This window comes from Candoia aspera, chromosome 4 (assembly GCF_035149785.1).
Source record: "Candoia aspera isolate rCanAsp1 chromosome 4, rCanAsp1.hap2, whole genome shotgun sequence".
Classification (NCBI taxonomy): domain Eukaryota; kingdom Metazoa; phylum Chordata; class Lepidosauria; order Squamata; family Boidae; genus Candoia; species Candoia aspera.
Window position 1 is genome coordinate 97,379,535 of NC_086156.1, and position 18,774 is coordinate 97,398,308.

The 18,774-nt window shown below is 46.1% G+C and overlaps 1 protein-coding gene across 1 annotated transcript; it reads right to left on the reverse strand.

The window, feature by feature from the left end:
- Positions 1-2,933: 2,933 nt before the first annotated feature.
- On the reverse strand, positions 2,934-9,770 carry LOC134496767 (calcium-binding protein 5-like). Its single transcript, XM_063302478.1, has 6 exons — positions 9,672-9,770; positions 8,396-8,426; positions 7,525-7,668; positions 6,445-6,554; positions 3,833-3,980; positions 2,934-2,959 (listed from the first exon to the last, which is right to left on the reverse strand). Exons 1-6 carry the CDS (start codon positions 9,768-9,770, stop codon positions 2,934-2,936), a joined length of 558 nt encoding a protein of 185 aa, XP_063158548.1.
- Between the last annotated feature and the right edge of the window lie 9,004 nt (positions 9,771-18,774).

Sequence of the window (18,774 nt, forward strand, 5' to 3'; positions counted from 1 at the left end):
TTTAATCTCTTTATTCCTGCCGATATGCTTTTTTTCCAGGCAGTGATTAAAGCAAAACCGCTTTGGTCTGGGTCAAGTCTGAGCTGTTGGACTAATTTTCTGACCTCTGCACATGTTGACTGATGATTGCAGTTGCTGGACAGTTAGACATTTACCACTCACAGCCTGAGAGAATTCTGTATAGGGAAGATTTTATTGTACATTATTTGGGAGAGCCGGGGGCAGATTTGATGAATGAATGATGATAAATGAGAAAAGGGGACCCTGAGTTCTGACAGGTTTTGCAAAGCAGGAGTTGAGGAGGAATCTTTTTCAGATGGGGCTGCACTTTATTTTGAACAGTTATAGGGACGTGGCAGTGATGTTGAAATACCATTTTCTGTAGGGATCTGGATGGATGCTAATTGAAAATGGCTGCATTACATTTAGTGAAGACTTAAAACCCGTTTTCAGTTGCACCTCTGAAAATCGATGTTTCATTGAATTTAAGCAAAGTAGTCTTGAGCTACAAAAAAAGGGTGGTTGGGGAGCACATGTGAATTTCAAGTTGTCCATCCATGATTTGGGGAAGAATTTAAGAAATCTACCCATTTCCTCCTCTACTTAGTCTCTGTCATGAGTAAGGATGGCGAGCAGGGGGCTCCCATCCAGACTGTCAAGCGCATGCGTAGCACTGAGGAATTGGTCAGCCATTCAAAGAGACACAGATCGGGACCGCCTTAACCTTTGGGGTTTATATGTCTGGGTTTTTCCCACGCTTCTTTAGTTTGTTAGGATTCCTGTTATGTACTAGCAATAAAACATTAGAGACCACTTCCTTGTCTCAGCGTGTTTCCTGGCTGTTAGGACATCAATCCTAACAAACTCCTACTCCCATTGAAAGAGGGAGGAACAAGAAATTAAGGAGAGACGTTTGGAAATGTCTTCAGAAAACCAAGAAATGCGGCTCGCCATCCTTACTCATGACAGTCTCCTTTATAAACTGAGTTATTTAACCTCACTTCCCAGTTCAGATGGGGTTTGTTGTTCTTATTATAGAGCTCAAGGCAGCTTAGGTTGGGCTGAGAGAGTGTGACAGCCAGAGTCACCTGCTGAATTTCCATGGCCACAAGTAGATGAACCTTGGTCTCCCCAGTCTTTGGGCTCATCCATACTATTATGATTAACTGCGGCATGAAGATTTCTGCTAACCATTTTCAGAGGACATGTTTTCATGATGCTGTCTTCATCTCATCCCCAGCCTACTGTGAAGGCATTTGTCTTTAGCAATTCCAGTTTATCAGTAGTGTTTTAATTCTTTTGACCCAAGTCTTTTGTATGAACATTCTATGATGATTCCTTGATGATGTGTCAGGGGCTGGATCTACCTAGTTCCTATTGGTCACTCTCAGGTGCTATGAACACAACCTTGGGCCCCTTTCCTCTGGCTCCCTCTTTCCAATGTGTTCCTTGAACATTCTGACTGGGGCTGAAAGAAGGACTGGGCACCTGGCTTCCCCAGAGGCATCAATCTGCCTACTGATGCCAGACCAGTGTTTTGCAAAGTACCAGTCAGGCATTACATGAACTTCTTATATGTATACACAGGTTTAGCATTCTTCTGGAACACCACTGGATTCTGTTTTAATATATATTTATCAGTCTTTGGGAAAAGTGATAAATCTCTGTTTAAAAAAATAGGGCTAGCACCATCTACAAGGTCAATTTAAACTAGAAATGAGAGCTGGGTTTTGCTAGTTATGGGTTGCTGGTGCTGTTCCAAATAAATGCATTACAGGTTTTCCGCAGCTCCTGCCAATAAGGGGTCTTCCACAGCCATGCTTTCTGCTGTCTTCATTCCTCTGAGGAATGGAGGCCTCCTTCTGCATCTTCAAAGCCATTTTGGGTATTCTATGGGATACTTGTAGGGGCTGCCAGCAGTGGCCAAATGCTGCCAGCACTGCTGTTACCTTGCAACACTTAGCGCTTTGGGATATTTGGTAGCTGAAGTGAAATGGAGAAGAGTTCTGCAAGTTTCCCCTTCTAGCCTGAGTGACAGGAAGATCGGTAGACCTGTATCCAAAAGTAGCCTGGTTGATAGGTTGGTGGGATGGATGATGGTTGAACTAGGAAAAAGCTCCTTTGATGTGCCTTGTAAGCTCCCTTCCTCTTCAACTCACATCCCTCCTCTGTCCCACTGACCAGTCCACTGAGATATTTGTGGACACCAGTCTACAGGTCTTCTAGAAAACTGGTAGAGCCATGTCCAAAAATAACTTGGTTGGGTGGGATGAGCTGGGTGGGATGAGCTGGCCCAGGAGGAAGCAGGAGGAAGCTCTCTCAATGCACCATGCAAATTCTCTCCCACTTCATCCTGCACCTCTCCTCCATCCCACCAACCTTTCAGCTGGGCCATTTTTTAACACCAGTCCCCTGGTCTTCCAGAAGATCGGTAGACCGGTGTTCAAAAATAGCCCAAGTGTCAGGTTACCAGGAGGGAGCATCTCCACTCAAGGGACCCGTCATTTGGGCAACTTGAAAGGTGACTAAAGCCACTCTGCCAAGCACCTGCCCACACTCTTAACCTTGCCTCTCTGGATTTTAAGGAGAGCAATTTTCCCCCCTCTGGCTTGTGACATTGGGTGGGATGGGAGACAAAGCCAGGGGAATCCACTAATTGCTGCCCATCCAGTTAAGCTGTAAAGGCAGGATCTTCACAAGCCTCTTTACTGAAGCAGATTAGAATTGGGGCAGGGCAAATTATGCCAGGATATGTTTTTTTTTTCCAACTCAAGGAATGGAGGAATGCACATGATTGGGCTGTGAGGAAGAGCCCCCAGTTCAGCCATTTCACCACACTATACTGACTCAACATAATTGATCCACGCACATTTTCTTTTAAAGTGCAGTGTGTATTTTCAGTCCTTGGAAGCAGAGGGAGGTGGATGGTTGCATCAGCGTGACATCATCCAGACAAATTCTGTAAGGGAAATTTCATGAGATAGCATTAGTATGCTTGTGCTAGCCCTGGCTGTTTTAATGTCAAATCCATACTCCATCCATGAAGTTTGCTTAATGCTTGGACTGGTTTCTGTCTCTGATCTGAACTTAACTGACAGGAATGGGATAACAGGGAAAAGAAGGCAGTTGGAGGTCTCTTTTTGCATCTGTTAAGGACTAGAATGTTATTCTAAAAACAGAAAATTAAATGTAATGTGTTGTCTGATTAGGCACAGATAAAATTTCCCATGTCCATGTCATACAACTATGGAACTGCCACATGCATAGTCTTCATCCTAAGATGGTATTGTCTGGTTTCTGCTAGAAGAGGCTACACAAATCTTTCCAAACTGATTATCTCCAGCTCATATCACCCCTCATTCAGCAGTCAGTTCAAAAGGTTTTTTTTTCTATCTCAGTCTCTTGCAACAAATATCTTATTGGTATGTCAGTCGGTATAATAGTGCAAAGGGAATGGGGAAAATAATGAATTGGGGAGCCACCAGTGTGTCTCTGTTCTTTAACTTTTAAAGGTGGAACACATTAAAGTCTTCAAAGAAAAGGAAAATACACAGCTTAATGGGAAATATTATTCTAATATTTGCCTTAGCCTTTCAAACCTCAAGTATCTCCTCTGGATGGGGGAAAATTGCAGTCGAGCTTCAATCTCCATGAAACCGGAGCAATGTAATAACTTTCTAAATCTATTATCCAAACCCATTTAAGCCTGTATCTTGTCACTCTGTGCTTCTAAATCCTATCATCTCCCTAGAGCTTTAATGCTTTAATCTCTCACCCTGATTTCCCTAAAACTGTAATCTCTCTCCATCAATCTTATATTGCCAGATACCACCTTCAAAATCCACAGTCCCATCTCCATTAACGTCAGCTTCCTTCACCACATCGGCAATCTCTCGCGGGGTCAGCCTCTCGCTCATCAGCCGTTGCATGGTCTGATGCAACTCATCCAGAGTGATCTTGCCATCCCCATTTGTGTCAAACTGGAAAGAAGACCCAGAATAATGAGGACTATCCATGCACCTTTTCTATTCTAGAACAAAAGGGAGGATTAGCTGCGGACCACTATTGGCATTTGAGAGAGCAAGGACCATTTCTCAGGTCCCAGAACCTATTACGGGGCAAGCCGTCAATCCCCCGTGCAGGAATCACTCCCTGCCAGAGTGCATGGATGGCTGTGATCATCTCCCACCTTATATTAACAACAAGACCCTTTGGTTTGATTTAGAAAGGACACAGCTTTCATAAATAGGTGAAAGTAGAGATGCCACTTGGAAATAGGTGCCTTTATCCTATCTGGAAGAGCACTAATTTCTAAGCCTCAACTCTCCATAGGTGACACTACAGGTTTAATTATCAAGATTCTAGTAGGCCTGATAAGAGTTTTTTTCTTAGACCATTTGTACCCTCCAGGTGTGGACTACAAATCTCATCATCTAGCTAGCATGATCATTTCCTGTGCTGAATGGGAAAGTTTTAAATTTTGCCAATTTAATTTCACTACCACAAGATTATAGCCTCCAAGGTAGCTCCCAGGGTGCTAGACCATCCTTCTCCAGTTAGTCTCCTCCAAATCTGTTGGAACTGCAACTCCCAGAATTCTCTTTCTTCTGAATGGGAACTTTGAGGAGGTTTTATTGAGGAAGAGAGGAGGAGGCTAGGCCTATCAGCATCTTTGGGCATCATGAGCATCATGTCTACCCCAGCAGCCAATCGAATGCACTGTTGTCCAGTCCACAAGACAGCACAAAGTATGCCAGCATTAATTTGTTTGGTACACACAGCCAATTGCTACTTGTCCTTGTTAAAACGCCTTTTTTTTTTAATCTGTTCAATCATGTCCAATTCTCAGAGGCTGCCTGGACAAGTCCCTGCAGTTGTCTTGGCAAGGTTTTTCAGAAGTGGTTTGCCATTGCCTCCTTCCTGAGGCTGAGAGTGAGTGGCTGGCCCAAGGTCACCCAGCTGGCTTTGTGCCTAAGGTGGGACTAGAACTCATATTCTCCTGGTTTTTAGACTGGTGCCTTAACCACTACATCAAACTGGCTCTCATAACAAGGCAGCTTACTACAGGGCAATTAATGTGCAGAGATTGGAGGATTCCTGTGCTGATGGGACCAAAAGGTCTAACAATCACTCTGTCTAACATTGGTTGGGACCAGGGAAGATGGTAAGTTTGGATGGATAGCAAGAGGCTGCTGCAACAAAGCCTCCTGCTTCAGCCAGTGCCACCACAGCTGTCAACACATCATGAGTGGCATCTCTGGCTGAATTAAAAGAGTTGCCCATGTCAGCCAGCACAGCCCCCACATGTGACCACATCATCACCTGTACCAAAGGCAGCCTCTATGACCCCATTTGGTGGATCAAACCCTGGGAGTAGAGTTGCAGGAAACAGAAGTGATTCTTTCCTCCTGCTTTCCATGGAAGCCACATCCCATATAACCTGCTGACAAGCTACATGGAAGGTCTGGGACCTGCAGAAATGGTTGAAGAGAGTCCTCCCACTTCAGTCAATGCTGCCACCCTATGTGACTCACCATCCCACCTGCCAACATGCATTACAGGGGATCTGGGAGGGGAGAGTAAATATGACATCCAGACTTGTCAGCCACTACCCACCACGAGTGATTGGAAGGGTAGGAGCTTGTTCATACCAGCCAAAAACAACCAACACAAGCTGGACATATTCTACCCCCTTCTATGTCATCAGCTCAGTCATCCCCATGGAAGACATTACTTTCACATTGGATCAGAAATAGCCAGATAACTAGCCTCAGCAATGGTCTGGGAATAAAAGGAGATTGCTGTACATCATGTAGACCTGTCCTTAATGGTTAGAGAGACATCTACAGAGGGTGTTTAGATGTGCCCTGACCCTTAGTCTATATCATGTGTCCATGTTTATAATATCTACAGACATACAGTAAACACATTAGGAGATGCCAGCCCCACTATGTGTACCAGACCAAGAAAGTAACTCCAAAGGAAGATTCAAATTACTTTGTTAGATTGGGTATAGTAACAGCATCTTGCAAGTCTGATTGTGCTTTATTCCTGCCCCACTCCCACCCCCACCCCATACGTCTGTGAATTACGGAGGCGTCTGTCTGAGCTATTTCCTCCTCCCCTCAGCTTCTTTTGGGCTTGAGTTGTGCTTCTCACCTTGTCTTTCTGGGAATGGATTTGGCTTATCTCTGTCAAGGTCATTTTCTTTACTCTCTACAGGAGGCAGTATCCTACAGAGAACCAGACACTGGGCAGAAACCAGATTGTCCTTGCGTTTTGTTTGTGGGACCTGGTAATTCCATATAGAAGATGCTGGTCCCGGAAGGGTTTTGCTCAGATGGAGAAATTGAGGTATAAATGTAACATAAAAACAGCCCGTCTAATCCACCTTTCTGTTCTAGATCTAACTCCCAACTCCCGTGCCCTGCCGTCTGTTTTTACCTCCTTGAAGGCGTCCCTCATCTCTTGAACGCCAATCATGCCCGCTGTTTCTTCCAGCAGTTTTGGGGCCATCAACTCCACAAAGTCTTCAAAAGCTACATGTCCCCCAACTGCAATGAGACAAGAGAAGTTTACTGCTTAAAGTGGACTGAAAAACAAACTTACCAAGAGAATCTAGATATCTTGCGTCCCCTTCAGTTCCCTTCTGAAACACCCACCCCTTTCCTACCTGTTGACCAGGGTGAGTCCCAAAGCATCATTTAAATAATTTAATTCTGGATTTGGTAAATATCTGGAGAGGAGACCGTATGAGATCATTTATATCAGGAGGAGGAATGGCATAATTGTAATAAATATACTTTATTTTTGAAATGATGTGATGTCCTAATTCCTACTTTTCTGCAAAGAGCTCAGAAGAAGGATGCTTGTCCTTTCCCATTATCTTTCCTGAAAAATGGGGAGGGCTAGGGGGAGAAGGAATTAACATCAGCCTTTTGACTTGTTATACTCCTTGTAAAAACATTTTCCTTTAGCTGTTATTTTAAGTTGGAAACCAAACAAAGGGAGCTTTCTTCCCAGTGCAAATAGCTGTTTCAAAAGAGAAGATTTTTACTAGGATTGTAGTACAGCGGCAAAGGGGAAACTCTCCTTTCTGCTGCAATCATCTCACCTTTAGTGGCTGATCTTTGCGCATTTTAAAAAAGGTCCAAATTAAACAAGATATATTTAGCATCATGTGTAATTTGTCCCTAAGAGGCAATCACTGGCCAAGGTTGTCCAGTAAATCTGAACCAGACTCTTAAATCTTTACCAATTTACACCATGGTTTCCAAAAGCTGATAGTAACTCCCCTTAATGATAGATCCAACTTCCTTCAGAATTAGGAGCTTTCTCTTCATAGCCAACTGAACACCAAGCTAAAACAGTGACTGGGAACCCACAGACCTCCAACAGTTGTTGGAGTATACTTCCCATCACTCACTATTGGCTATGATTACTGAGGCTGATAAGGTTGGAGTCCCGAGACATCTGGAGAATCTCAGATTTAGGTTTCCCACATTCTCCCCAGCAAGCACTTACGGTTCATGTTGATCTGTTGAGACAATTCTATGAGTTCCATCTCAGTTGGCATGTACCCCATTGTTCTCATGAGGTTGCCCAAATCTTTGCAGCTGATATATCCATCTTTGTCCTTGTCAAACTCCTGAAAGGCCTCCCGGAGCTCTGTTTTTGCATGATGATGAGATGATGAAGAATCAAATGAAATCATGGCTGGGTTCCACAACATGCTTGACTAGTTTAAGCTTCAGTGTGTTGTGGATGCTCAGCCCTTAGCATATTGTGTGAACCAGGTTACCACATAAGCCATAATATGATTTGCTTGTTTGGGCATATCAGTTGTGTTTTGTTAACCTGGATTTAGCATTTAGCTTGAAGCCATTTTGGAGCAGAATGGCACAGAAATGCCATTGATTGATTGATTGATTGATTGATTGATTGATTAACAAGCAAGCATGTAGTATGAACCTAGCTAATGAGTCTCATTATTTTGAACGTTGTTGTTGTTGTTGTTGTTGTTGTTGTTAATTTGCTTCTGCTCCATGCATTCTATATCAGTTTCCTCCCATGGAAGCTACATTTACTGAGAAAACAATTAAACCAGTTCTGGTTTTATGTTGATAAGTTGGACTACAAATAGCAGGTCAAGAAAGGCAGTTTCATCACTATCCCTCTTAACAAATTCAGTGAGCCCACAATTGATGTTTCTCTTTTCTAGCAGTCTCCAGGGGAACATTGATAGGGGATGGCAAACTTGTTCAGGGAAGATTATCTGCTACTGATGTGCCATTAATTAACTTTCTTAACCTTCCAAAGGACTTCAGAATATCTTGGAACACTAGCTTAATATACTGCTCAGTATACATGTGTACAAACAGAAGTTTGCACTTACCTTCAATTTCATCTCCACTCAGTTCACGTTGCTGTAAAAAAAGTGGCAAAGACATTCACTGCAGTACAGGGACATAAACAAGAAACTCAGAAGCCAAGGCTCACATTCCAAACCCAGGGAAAACTGCTGCTTTTCCTGGAACTGGAGAAATCCAGGACCTAGTCACCATAGTTCCAAACTTAACTCTCCACCCAAGTGAACCCAGCAAAAACAACAACAACTCAACTTGAGCATTAAACAAAGCCTTTTCTTGTCCTGGGCCAGTGAAAACTATTGCACTGAATGACCAGAAATCAGTATTCCAAAATGACAGGTTATAACCCAAATAACTATCTGGGGATGGAAAGGCTAAGACCACTGGCCTTTTTGATTCATTGGATCCCACAGAGATCCTTCCTCAATTGAAGAGTAAGTACAATAGAGAGTGAGTCTTATGGATAATTGAGATACCTGCCAGCTACTGATTCTGGAACAGATTGAGATAGACAATGGATGCTTTGATTAAGATTAATACAGAAGAACATCTGAGAAGACAGCCTAGACCAAGCTGCTCACAACAGAGGCCAAAAAGACTCAGCTTTTCTTTTGTAGACTTTGCTGGTATTCAAGCTCACTAACTGGAGCAAATCCTCCAGCTAGAAAGGCAAAGAGAAGTTGCAAGATAGGCATCACTTCACATGGAGCATACTTATATTCCTGTCATCTCAGGGTCACAGACACTGAGTGCCACTGTTTGTAAACCTGTGCTATTTGCCAGAGGTGAAGGTGGAAATAAGAGCACGGGCAGTAAGGTCTTTTTCAACTGCCTTCATCTAACAACAACTTGTAAAATCTAATTCTCTAGGTCAACTTTCTCCTACCTATTGTCTTCCTGATGTTGAACTACAGTATAGTTGAATTACAATATCCATCATACTGGGCATACTAGTTGGACCTTGGAGCCCAATACATGTTGAAAATATCTGGTTGGGGAATGTTTCTCTAGATTTCTTTTGGAGAGAACCCAGGAATCTACCTCTCACACCCCACTTTCTATCTCTTCTGCCCAGAGTTTGAACTCTTGATCCTTTTCTATTGTCTATCCCGAATTTTAAAAAAAAACAACAAGCCTTCCTAGGGCAGAGACAGATCTGTGAACATTACAATCCTGCCCTGGACCACTTTTGATTAATTGCTTTCACTGAAAAAAATAGAAGTCCAGCCCAGCACATTTCCCGTGCCCTGTAGGGCTACACCACCAATGCCCATGACCCAGCCACCACTAGATGGCCCATACCCCCTGCTTCTTAGCAATGCTCTTGCGCAAGAAGATGCAAGCCGGTCCCAGGCTGTTCTGCAGGGTGCTGAATGATGTGGTTCCCAGTCCAGTAGCCATGTCCCCTGACAGAATCTGCCTGGCACCCAATCTTTTCATCAGCGGAAAAAACGGATCTTAGGAAGAGGTTGATTTATAGAGGGAGAAAGGGATCATCTCTCTCCTCACTTCTGATCCCTCCTCCATCCAGGCCTTTTTGCTCTCTTCCTGGCTATGACATCTGTAGAATAAATCTCTCCTTCTCTGCCCAGATTAACATCTGCCACGTGGTAAGAGTTGGCAGCCTGAACCAGCTTGGCTTCTCAGGAAGTATGGAAGGGACTGAAGCTTCCACAACATTAAAATGGAGTAGAAAAGGATAGAGAGCAGGTTTGGCCTAGTGGTTAAGGCAGCAGGCTAGAAACCCGGACACTGTGAGTTCTAGTCCCGCCTTAGGCACAAAGCCAGATGGGTGACCTTGGGCCAGCCACTCTCTCAGACCTAGGAAGGAGGCAATGGCAAACCACTTCTGAAAACCTTGCCAAGAAAACTGCAGGGACTTCTCCAGGCAGTCACCAGGAGTCAACACTGACTTGAAGGCACCTCCCCCACCCAAAAACCCCTACCACGCTATAAGCCATTTTTAAAAGTTTAACAGGTTTAAAGAATAAAAACTCAGGGGAAAACCCCACAGAAATAAGTGTTACTCACTTCACTGACATAGCCTTAAATGCATAATGGCTGCCTTGCCAACTGTAGCCTTCAGCCCACCCAAAAAATGTAAATACATGGCCTCCAGCCATCAGAAGGCTGCCCACCACTGCGTTAACATAAACACTTGTATGGAAAGGAAGGTGGGAAATCTGGATCAAGCAAGTTATCTCAAAGGAGATGAGTGCAGTCTAGGGTGCCCACGTTCTTACTCAGATCTCCTGATGTGGGATAGCAGTCATAGAGGAAGGAGAAGGCAGCAGGGTGGGGTTTGTGTCCTTGAGAGCCTTCAGCCTCCTTTTGCAGCTGTCATGGTAACCAGGTAGGTTCTTCCTTCTCCTTCATTGGTTGCTAGGAGCCAGAGTAGAACCAGAGAGAGAGGAAGAGAGAGAAAGGCTGGTGCAGGGATGAGGGGCAGGAGGCTGTGGGGAAGCTGGGAATGTGGGATATGGGGATGGTAGGGTGGGAGGAACTCTGCATAGTTGGCAAGTGATTGAGGTGGAATTAAAGACATGCATGGGGAAAGGGCATTTGGAGCAAGTCGTCTGGGGGGAACGGAATGTAAAGAACCGTAGTAGTTGTTTGGTGCCACATTAGACATTTGCCCATCTAACTCAGGATTTTATACTAAATGTAGTGGCATTGCAGGTTCTCAGGAGAGATCTGTGATTTGAATGGCGACTCCAGCATGCAACGTGTGTGCTCTAAGGCTGAACTTTTAAATCTCCCCTAGAATGTTGGGAAGCAACTAAGAAGATAGGAATGTAAACCACCACCACCCCCAAAATTTCTAACCTCCTCTTTTGCCCTCCTTCTTGAAGACCTGCACCCCCCAGGCCATGCAGTCTGGACGCAAGGGCCGCCTGTCCGTGCCAGGGACAAGCACCCAAGAAAGCATTACCAGCAGCCCCTCCATATCTGGTGATCTTCGGCTGATCCACACGATGTAGGTAACCAAGGGAAGGAGGTGAAAGATGTGATGATGCTTCCCTCTCCCCACAAAAGCTCAGCTGCTCTTCTGGCTGGCTGAGCCCAATTCAAAGTGCTGGTTGTTTAAAGCTTTTGATGGGTGGAGCTGGGGTGGGGGTGTCAGTATGGCAAGGACCGTATTTTCCCATACAAAGCTGCCTGATGCTGGCTCACATGTTTCAACAGAGACCAGGATGCTGCTACTGTGAGAGAGCAGTTTTAGAAGCAGCTACAATACATCTCTTCCTGGCAATTCCTACAGCTATGACACGGCAGGCTTTTCAGCTTGACCTTGATTATTGTTAGACTTCCAGCTATATCCTGTCTGATTCCCTGGTTTATATCTTCAATATTTATGGCTTGGGTATTCTTTTGTTTTCTGTCTGGCTTTCTATTCGAATCCTTTTAATAAAGTATGACCCTGTTACTTGGTGTGAAGGCCCGGTACCTTGTAAATAGGTTGGATTTTCAACATCCACAATCTGAAGCTCTATAAATGTGAAGTTGCAGGGTTTCATCGTCATTACTGTCATCCGCTATGAAAGAGGAAAGCTAATAAATAAGGATACTTTGATCATCCTTCCTAAACAGAGACTGTGGAGATCAGCTTCTCTGCTGCCAGTTCAATAACGATGGGACGCGGGTTGCAGCAGGACTGCGTACTGGAGCCATTAAGGTCAGTGTCAGGGAGGAAAAGAGGACAGTTTCAGAAACCAGGTTGTCCACAAGGGGGCACTCAAAAAGGTCAAGAAGGCAGCCATGACCATGAAACCCCACCCCTTTTTCATATGTGTCCTATATGTTACACATATATGAGTGTGGTCTCAATTGCACAGCCGCAGCTGCCATCTTGACTCTTTTGACTCCCCTGCCACAAATAGGCACCGTACTGACCTTGGCCTCAATGTTCAGCAGTCCTACCTTACTTGGCTCCCTCCCAGGTATGTTACACTCCAAGAGGCTGCAAGATGGGTTGTGGTTCATCTGAAAGGCAACAGGCCAGGAATCCAAGAGGCCATCACTTACAAGCAAGGGACCAGCGGGATCGGAGACCACAAAATTCTTTGCCCTTTACTTTTTAGCATCTGATCCATCATTACAGACTTCAGTAAGCTCAAAACATTCTGTATGAGGCTTGGTTCAAAATAAAATCATGGACATACTAAAGCATCTACAGAACTGAGAAAAAGGATAATCTACAACAAACATAGGACCCATGTGATGTAGTGATTAGGATGTTAGACTAGGAATGGAGAAAACCGGGTGCAAGTCCATTCTCAGGTATGGAAACTCACTAGATGACTTTGGGCCAGCCCCTCCCTCTCAGCCCAGCTCACAGGGGATCAAAATGAAAGGAGATCCCCACATATGCCACTCTGAGATCCTAAAGGAAAGACAGAGTATACATATAACAAATTATACTAATCAGAGAATTGCAGTCCTAAACATATTCACCAAAGAGCAAAACCATGGGGCTCCAAAGGACTTGCATCTAGGTAGACCCACATAGAACTGCAGTGAATGGTGATCTGACGTGCTCATGTTACCATTACAATTAGATCTCTAACTAATACTATATACCACAAGCTGTCTCATATCAGGGAGCCCCACTTATTCATTTATCTCCATTCATCAGGGATAGATAATCTGTGGCTGCCATAGCATTGCTGAATTATGCCACCAACATTTGGCAATACGCCTGTTGATTTTTGGTCAGTGTAATCCTTTCCTTTCCTTTCCTTTCCTTTCCTTTCCTTTCCTTTCCTTTCCTTTCTCCTTTCCTTCCCTTCCCTTCCTTCCTTCCTTCCTTCCTTCCTTCCTTCCTTCCTTCCTTCCTTCCTTCCTTCCTTCCTTCCTTCCTTCCTTCCTTCCTTCCTCTAAAACATATTCCACTTATAACTCTCAACCTATATGCTAAAACAAACACACACACACAAACAAGGAAAGGATAGCTCTAGCCACAAAAAGTGCTATTAAACCTAGACTGTGGCAACTGCTCTCCAGGACTCCAGACAAATTTGTTCCCTGGCTATATCCCTAGATGGTGAGGGTTGAATCTGGGTACTGATATACCTTGGGAAATTTGCAAAGTATATGCTGTACACTTGAGTTACGTTGCACAGAAATGGAGTCAAAGTGCTCTTCAAAGAGCTCTGTGCCATATTATCAGCTTCAGCTCCAAAGCTACAATTTCATGTCATGATATTTTCCATGGGAACCACCTACATTCCCATGGAGTTTCGCTTAATGGAACATCCGGTAGATGGCTATCCTCCTGTTGTGCCAATATCTCTTTGTCTTCTCCCCTGTGCTCAAGGTTTATTCGGTCAATGATGGGTCACTTCATCACGTTCTTGTTGACAATGAGACAACATCTCTCGGACTACCCACCACCTCATTGCACTTTATGCCCCGTGGGCCTGCCCACAATGGAGATGTCATACTTACTACCTGTGAGTGATGCTTTTCTGATATGATGACGTTTGAATTCAGCTTCTTGGCACAGAGTACTTATTTCTTTTTGTTTGGGGTATGCAAGACCCTGAATATTATTAAGCCTTCTTAATAAACCTGTAATGATTGCCCTAGCCCCAAATACTCAGACTCACAAGAGGATGCTGAATGAAATCTGATTTATTAAAGTACTAGAGACAAATACAGAGAAAGCTGAGAATGAGCAAAAGCGCGCCAAATACAAACTTAAACCCTTGCTTCAAACGTATCCCGCCTCCCTCGTAACAGCCCCGCCCGGCACAGGTGCTAGCAATCGTCAGAGTTGCTAGCCTGGGAAAGTAACCTTGAGCGCAGTAGATAACAGAAACACATTCCAAAGCAAAGCCAAAATATAAGCGTTCCCATCCTCCCTAGACAAATGAAACACGCATCCAATTAATGACATGCGAAACGTTACGATGCATCAAAGACATTGAAACGGCGCACATGACATACCGCCTCCCTAAAAATACCCCTAGGGACCAGGTTTCGAGGGATAAGCGGAGTGGAAACGGGCCACCAGAACCGGGGAAGCCACATCTGGTGCAGCGACCCACTCAGGATGAGGGAAATGTTTCCAACGAACTAAATATTGCAAAGTATTGCGAAGGCGTCTAGAGTCGAGGATTTCTTTAACTTCGAAGTGTTGCTGACCATCAATCATGATGGGGGTGGGGGGTGGAGGTTGGCGATGCCAGCGATCAGAAGGAATAGTCGGTTTGAGTAAGCTGCAATGAAAAACAGGGTGTAAGCGTTTTAGGTTATGAGGTAAGTCAAGTTTAAAAGTCACAGGGTTAATCTGAGCAACAATTGGGAAAGGACCCACAAATTTAGGTGCCAGTTTCTTTGAAGGTTGTGCAGACTTAATAAACTTGGTAGAAAGGTAGACCGAGTCCCCAACTTGGAATGCAGGGTGTGGGGCACGCTTCCGATCAGCATACAGTTTATAATCTGCTTGTGCATCAGCCAATGCCTGTTGAATCATTGGCCAAGAGTCAGCCAGTTGTGTTGACCAATCATCTGTAGTGACTGCACCGGCAGGAGGTTGTGGGAGATCAGTGATAGGTACAAAGTCTTTACCCAGAGCCACCCGAAACGGGGTTTGTCCAGTGCTTTGATGCACTGCATTGTTGTAAGCCACTTCAGCAAATGGTAGGAGGTCTACCCAATTGTCCTGCTGATAATTCACAAAAGCGCGAAGGTACTGCTCCAGAGTAGAGTTAACAGCCTCAGTGGCCCCGTCCGTCTGAGGATGCCAAGCCGTGGACAGGGCTTGTTTCGTGCCTAACAGCTTGAGAAAAGCCCGCCAAAACTGTGAGGTAAATTGTGTACCCCTGTCCGAAATCAAGCGGGAGGGACATCCGTGTAGCCTGTACACGTGTACAAGGAACAAGCGGGCCAATTGACGTGCCGACGGAATGGACACGCAAGGAATAAAGTGAGCCTGTTTGGAAAAATAGTCTTTGACCACCCAAATGACCGTTTTGCGTTGGCTGGGTGGGAGCTCTACAATAAAGTCCATGGAAATTTCTTCCCAAGGGGAAGAGGGGGTTGCTACCGGCTGCAGCAGTCCCTGGGGCTTGCCCACCTTGCGCTTGGACATTGCACAGACAGTGCAGGAAGCAATGTAGTCTTTGACATCTTTGCGTAATGTGGGCCACCAGAATTGCCTCCGAACGAGGTGCAGGGTTTTCACAAACCCAAAGTGACCTGCGAGTTTGTCATCGTGGGAACGTGTTAACACATCTTTCCTGAGGGTTTCAGGAACGTAGAGGCGGTCGGATTTCCAAGCGAAGCCTCTGTCAAAAGTAACAGTATCTTTATTCGCAAGCAACCAAGTATCAGTTTTCAGCTCTTTTAGAAACTTTTGTTGTAGTTGGGAGGGAATTGACAAAGTGCTTGGCTGAGCAGCGCTTGTGGTAGGCGGTTGCTGCGCGCGCGTTTGGCTTCGCGTCACAGCCTGCATGCCCAATTGGGGCGCCGTCCAGAGGGTGCTCACCACATCTGGCGCCGCCCCAGAGTCCTGAGGTTGCCTGGACAAGGCATCAGCCAAGAAGTTCTTTTTCCCTGGAATAAATTTGAACTGAAAGTTGAAGCGATTGAAAAATTGAGCCCAACGAACCTGTTTAGGGCTCAGTTTTCGAGGGGTACTAAGAGCCTCCAGGTTTTTATGATCAGTCCATACCTCAAAGGGATGATTTGCCCCTTCCAATAGATGCCGCCAAGCTTCTAATGCAGCTTTCACTGCAAATGCCTCCTTTTCCCAAACATGCCAACGTCTCTCAGTCTCGGAGAATTTGCGGGATAGATAGGCACAGGGTTTGAGGCATCCTGCCTCATCTTTTTGCATCAATAATGCCCCAATAGAATAATCGGAGGCATCTGCCTGTACCACGAAAGGCTTGGAGGGATCAGGATGTTGTAAAATGGGCTCTTTGACGAACGCTGCTTTCAGCCGCTCAAACGCCGTTTGACAAGCAGGCGTCCACCTCAACAGCGCTCCGGGATTCTTGACTCTCCTAGTATCTCCCACCCCTTTTGTTCGAAGCAGCTCAGTTAGGGGCAAGGCAATCTCAGCGAACCCCCTTATGAACAATCTGTAATAGTTGCTGAACCCCAGGAAACTTTGAAGTTGCCTGCGGGTGCGGGGACTCTCCCAGTCCACGATAGCCTGCACCTTGGCAGGGTCCATTTCTATGCCTTTATCTGAAATCCTATACCCCAAGTAGTCAATTTGGGTCTGATGAAAAGCACATTTGGACAGCTTGGCATACAATTCAGCAGATCTGAGTTTACACAAGACTTTTTTTACCAGAGCTACATGCTCTTGCATGGTTTCAGTATAAATCAACACATCATCCAAATACACCAATACACCTTTGAACAGATGTTCATGCAAAACTTCATTGATTAATTGCATAAATACCCCAGGGGCCCCAGCCAACCCAAACGGTAACACCTTATACTGGAAGGCTCCCAACGGGCAATTGAATGCAGTTTTCCACTCATCCCCCTCCTTGATTCGTACACGATAGTAGGCTTCTCTTAAATCAAGTTTAGAGAAGATTTTTCCCTTGGCCAGATGTGACAACATGTCCTTTATCAATGGCAAGGGATATTTGTTGGAAATTGAGACGGCATTTAATCCGCGGAAATCCGTACAAAGTCTCAGTGTCCCGTCCTTTTTCGGGCGAAAGAGAACCGGCGCCCCCACGGGTGAATTCGCCGGCTCAATGAATCCGCGCGCCAGATTTTTGTCCACAAATTCCCTCAACAGAGTCAGTTCCTTCTGCGTCATGGAATAAATTTTTGGTTTAGGCAATTGGGTGTTGGGCAGCAGTTCTATGGCACAGTCCGTCTTTCGATGAGGGGGCAACTGGTCAGCTTCCTTTTCACCGAATACATCAGCAAACATCCTGTACTCGGCCGGCAAGCCTTCCAGAGGAGAGGCCGGGTAAGGCGGAGTCGCAGCTGCCGCAACCCCCACCATCTCCTCTGGGGCACCCTTGCCCTCTGCCGCTTGATAAAACCCATCCCTAAACGTGATGGTTCGGTAAACCCAGTTTATTTGGGGGTTCTGCTGCACCAACCAGGGTACCCCCAACACCACCAATGGTCCCCCTACAGGAGCCACGACAAAAGACAACCCTTCCTGGTGACTGCCCAGTTGCAAGGCTACCCGCCCTGTAAAATGGGTGACCGGTTTGCCCCCTGCCAGGGACCCATCCAATTGAGTAAAAGCGATGGGTCTTTGTAAAGGGAAAGTGGGGAGCTCCAAAGCCGCCACCACGTCGGGGTGCATAAGACACCGGGAACACCCCGAATCAATCATGGCCCATACCTCCACAGTCTTGGATTGGGAGCCCAATTTCAATTTGACCATGAGTATGCGGTAAGTGCCACTCACCGCTGGAGGCTCGCGCCCATTCTCTACCACCTGCCCAGCGGCGCCCTTTAGAGCAGGTGGCTGGCGTTTCCCGCCGGCTGCGGGATTTCGGTCTCCCCCTCCATTTCGTAGGACATCACATCGTCTCCCTCGGTCTCAGCCACCGCAGCTTTCTGTTTCCTCGGCAATGCAGGGGACTTTGCCGGCGGTTTTCCGGGCCGTTCCTCTACCTTTGCCTTCGGGCATGCTGCCACTCTATGCCCCTCCTTACCACATCTCAGACACAAGCCTTTGGCGTACCGCTTCTCTCGCTCCTCGTCCCAGGGTCGTTGTCCCGGTTTCCCCCCGGTGGTCGATGGGCGGCTGGGCTTCACCTCCCGTCCCGCCTTGGCGTTCTTTCGCTGGGCAAAGATCTCCTGGGCATGTTCAGCCCTCCCTGCGAGCAGGATCCACTCATACAACGTGTATGGGTCGTCCCTCCCCAGGGACCAGCGCAGCACCTCTGTATTCAAGCCATCCTTGAAGAGCTCGATTATAGTTGCTTGGGACCAGTCATCGACCTTCCCAGCGAGCGCTTTAAACTCCAACGCATAATCGGCCACTGATCTGAACCCCTGCTTGAGTTCCTTCAGGGCTCGCTTTGCTCTCTCCTTGGCTAAGGGGTCCTCGAAGTGTTGCTTCAACGCCCAGAGGAACTCCTCGAGACTTTCCAGTTCAGGCGCTTCCGACTGGCACATCTGGACATACCAGTCTGCCGCCCTCCCCTTCAGTTTGGTGGCAATGGTGATGATTCTTGCCTTTTCCGATTGGAAAAACGCCCCCCATTCTTCCATATAGGCTTTCGCATTCGTCAGGAAGAACGAGAGTTTGGTCGGGTCCCCATCAAACTTGACAGGGAAGTCTCGCATGCCGCCTCCCGCCGGGCTGCGCCCCACCACCGGTGTTGCTGCGGCGGGTGCTTCCCTGACGCGGGGCGGCACGGGGCCCCGGGGCGATCGCCCGGGCGATGCTGCGATTTCCATCTGG

Bases quoted from the DNA above. Each gene is read 5' to 3' on its own strand.
- LOC134496767 (XM_063302478.1), bottom strand. From the start codon at position 9,770: ATGGCTACTGGACTGGGAACCACATCATTCAGCACCCTGCAGAACAGC. The intron at 7,669-8,395 runs GTAAGTGCAAAC...ATGCAAAAACAG, and splicing joins GAGTGGAGATGAAATTGAAG to AGCTCCGGGAGGCCTTTCAG. The intron at 3,981-6,444 runs GTAAAAACAGAC...TCTTCTTTCCAG, and splicing joins TGAGGGACGCCTTCAAGGAG to TTTGACACAAATGGGGATGG.